This window comes from Eurypyga helias, unplaced genomic scaffold, assembly GCF_000690775.1.
Source record: "Eurypyga helias isolate BGI_N326 unplaced genomic scaffold, ASM69077v1 scaffold17289, whole genome shotgun sequence".
Taxonomy (NCBI): Eukaryota; Metazoa; Chordata; class Aves; order Eurypygiformes; family Eurypygidae; genus Eurypyga; species Eurypyga helias.
Window position 1 is genome coordinate 19,799 of NW_010274191.1, and position 3,269 is coordinate 23,067.

The 3,269-nt window shown below is 47.4% G+C and overlaps 1 protein-coding gene across 1 annotated transcript in view; it reads right to left on the reverse strand.

Annotated features, from left to right (window-relative positions):
* Positions 1 to 3,269, reverse strand: part of LOC104515680 (polypeptide N-acetylgalactosaminyltransferase 13-like) — a gene marked incomplete at its 5' end in the record, with an annotated part of 21,980 nt that overhangs the window by 17,714 nt on the left and 997 nt on the right. The window contains one exon of the mRNA XM_010159751.1: positions 203 to 301. Within this exon, the coding sequence (XP_010158053.1) occupies positions 203 to 301 (99 nt within the window). The remainder of the gene's footprint in view (positions 1 to 202; positions 302 to 3,269) is intronic.

Consider the following 3,269-nt stretch of genomic DNA (forward strand, 5'->3'; position numbering starts at 1 on the left):
GTCTATGGAAGGTGTCCCTGCCCATGGCAGGGGGTGGCACTGGGAGGAGCTTTATGGTCCCTTCCAACCCAAACCCTGTGAAGCCGCACTGCTCTGGGTGAACTCTAACCAGTTTTTCCCAAGTGCTGTTGTGCTGGTGGTTACACAGCAGCAGACTGATGCAATTCTTGTACAAATGATACTTTTGGAACGATTATTTTACCTGATTTCCTCCCATGCCATGGCAGTTGAAAATGCCCACTTTTTCATTTTCCTTGCGGCCCATGTTGTCCAAGCACTGATTGGTTTCAACGTTCCTGATCTGAAGAAAGAAAGAAAAGTTCCTTGAATAAAAATGCCTGCAAATGTCACATTTATGCAGAAAGAATTACGTGACTGTAGGAGAAAGTACATTATCGGGGCATTCAACTACATGAATACATTTTAACTTGCAATTTGTACATATGTCACACTCCCAAAAGAAAATGAAAATAATTACAGAGAGTATAATGAGATTTCAAATTATATATTAAGTATGAACAGCATTCAAGGAAAATCTCATTCAATGCCCTGCGCTGTTTCGTTTAACAAATATAATATGATTTTACTTCCAAACAATGCAAAACTAACAGCTTGCCCAAAAATGCACTTTTCTTTTCTTTCAGCAGGGCTGACTCTACCCCAGGACAGAAAAACTGGGTATGAGGCGTGTCTGACGCCAGAGTCTTTCAGAGCAGCGGCTGCTGGGCAGCTTTGTGTCTAACTATATGCTTTTAAGCAGTTCTAAAATAAGACTTTCCCCCCAGAATCTCTCTGAACACAGCTCCCCTGCTCCTCCTCACTCTCTAGAGCATGGCAGGATTTTCTTACCAATGTGTGCAAAGCAAAACCACGTCTCCGGGTCCCTCATTCCTTTGGTAAAACGATGTATTCTGAAATATGCATCATCTGCAATCCCCCGTGCCACCTTTGGAGGCTCAGCAGAGACGGGCAGTCAACGGCAAACCAACCCCACCAGCCGGGCCCTGACCCAGCACTGGGACCCTGCAATCTGATTAACGACCCTGGCAAAGAGTGGCCGGCAAAGCTCACGTGGTCACCTCTTAATTGGCTCAAATGTTGTTAATCACACACAAAGTACATCGCTTGGTGCTGGTGAGTAACCTCATGGAATCATTTGGGTTGGAAAAGCCCTTGAAGCCCATCGAGTCCAACCGTTACCCCAGCACTGCCCAGGCCACCACTGACCCCTGTCCCTGAGTGCCTCGTCCACACGGCTCTGAAACCCCTCCCGGGATGGGGACTCCCCCCTCCCTGGGCAGCCCCTTCCAACCCCTGACAGCCCTTTCCAGGAAGGGATTTCCCCAATATCCAACCTAACCCTCCCTTGGCACCACTTGAGGCCGTTTCCTCTTGTCCCATCCCTTGTCCCTTGGGAGAAGAGACCGACCCCCCGCTCTGCCCCCTCCTCTCAGGGAGCTGTAGGGAGCGATAAGGTCTGCCCTGAGCCTCCTCTTCTCCAGGCTGAACCCCCCCAGCTCCCTCAGCCGCTCCTCACAGGAATTGTGCTCCAGACCCTTCCCCAGCTCCGTTCCCTTCTCCGGACACGCTCCAGCCCCTCCGTGTCTGTCTCACAGTGAGGGACCCAAAAGTGATCCCAATTGCCTTTTTGTAGAGATAGAATTTCAAGTACGTCCACGAGAAAGGTTATTTTTTTTTTTTCCTGCAATCTCTTCATTCATTCTGAGAACTCGAGTGAAAAGCGACTGGAAAACTCACCTATGATTATTGTGTCCTGGGTTTATAAAATAATTCCTGCTTTGCATTTATCTGGTATTCGCTTTCAGTGTTACACGATTAAAATGTAAAAAAGAAAATCCAGTATTCACCACATTTTGCACACTTAACGCCCGTGCTGAGGCGCATTTTCATCCGTCTAGGAAATTCAGATTCAACACACTCGCTGTCTGTAAGCTATGCTGTCACTGAATAGAAAATTCAGTGGCAAATAAAGGCTTGGCAACCTTCAGGGCCTGCCTGCCAAGCATAGAGTGCGTGAATTCCATAACCCACCTTGGAACTTCAGTTCCAAACGACTCCACGTTTTTGAAATTTCATTTAAAAATTGCGCACTTCATTTATAAAAGCAACCGAGGTATACAAATCAGTTGGGCAACAGCCAAATAACGTCCAAAATTACACGTACTACAATACTGATTATTATTGTTTCTAACAAGTTGGGCGGTGCACGTGAACCACGCATGGACACTGTCCGGTTCCAAGTCACGCCGGCACCACACTGCTGGAGGCCGTAAGTAAATTAAGGATGATTATCCCAAATGTGTCAAAAACATTCACTCTTTTTATCACTGTTTATACTAGAAAAGACCAAAATATGCACTCGCACATTATAATCTGAGGTCCGCTGGTGAGCACTCCTTACAGTTAGATTGCACTGTACTAGACAATCTTCTTCCCGCAGAGGGTGGGGAGCACTGGGACAGGTTCCCAGAGAAGCTGTGGATGCCCCATCCCTGGGAGCGTCCAAGGCCAGGCTGGATGAGGCTTGGAGCACCCTGGTCTAGTGGAAGGTGTCCCTGCCCATGGCAGGGGGTGGGACTGGGGAGGCTTTAAGGTCCCTTCCCACCCAAACCATTCCATGATTCTATGATTCCATGATCATTTTCTCAGGTTTTCCAGCCGATTCCCAGCAGCCAGCCAAGGCAAGGCTCCCGCTGGGGGCTGCTGATCACCATTCTGCCTCTGCCCAGAGCAGGAGAGAAGCACAGTCACCTCCTGACCGGGCATCTCACCAGCAGCTGGGCATCACGGACCGGCTGGACTAATGGTGCTGACAGCTCTGACCAGGCAGACAGTTTGTCTCACCTGAGACTAAGCGCCTGCTGGAAGAGAGGAAAATGACCAAGAAATACACTTTTGAGGGTTTAAAAATCCCCGTTACTGCTGAAGATGGTACCTGAGCTTGAGGTCTAAGAACCTGCGTTACTGCTCAACTGGCAGTCGGCAGCTGGAACAGTCACGTAACAGTTCTAATTCACAGACCCTGCCTGAACTGCTGTTCCCATAGAAACCGAGGCCGTGTTGGTAAAAATAAGGTGTTTTAATAACAATTTTATTACTTCCTCATACTTTTATTTTCCAGTCTGACAATATCGTACAAAACCTTATTATTTGACACTTGTTAGACGAGTTCTTTCCTTGCTGTAAAACCATGTTTCACTTCATTTTGTCATAGTTAAACTGAAAATCCTACTGTGGCTTTTATTTTT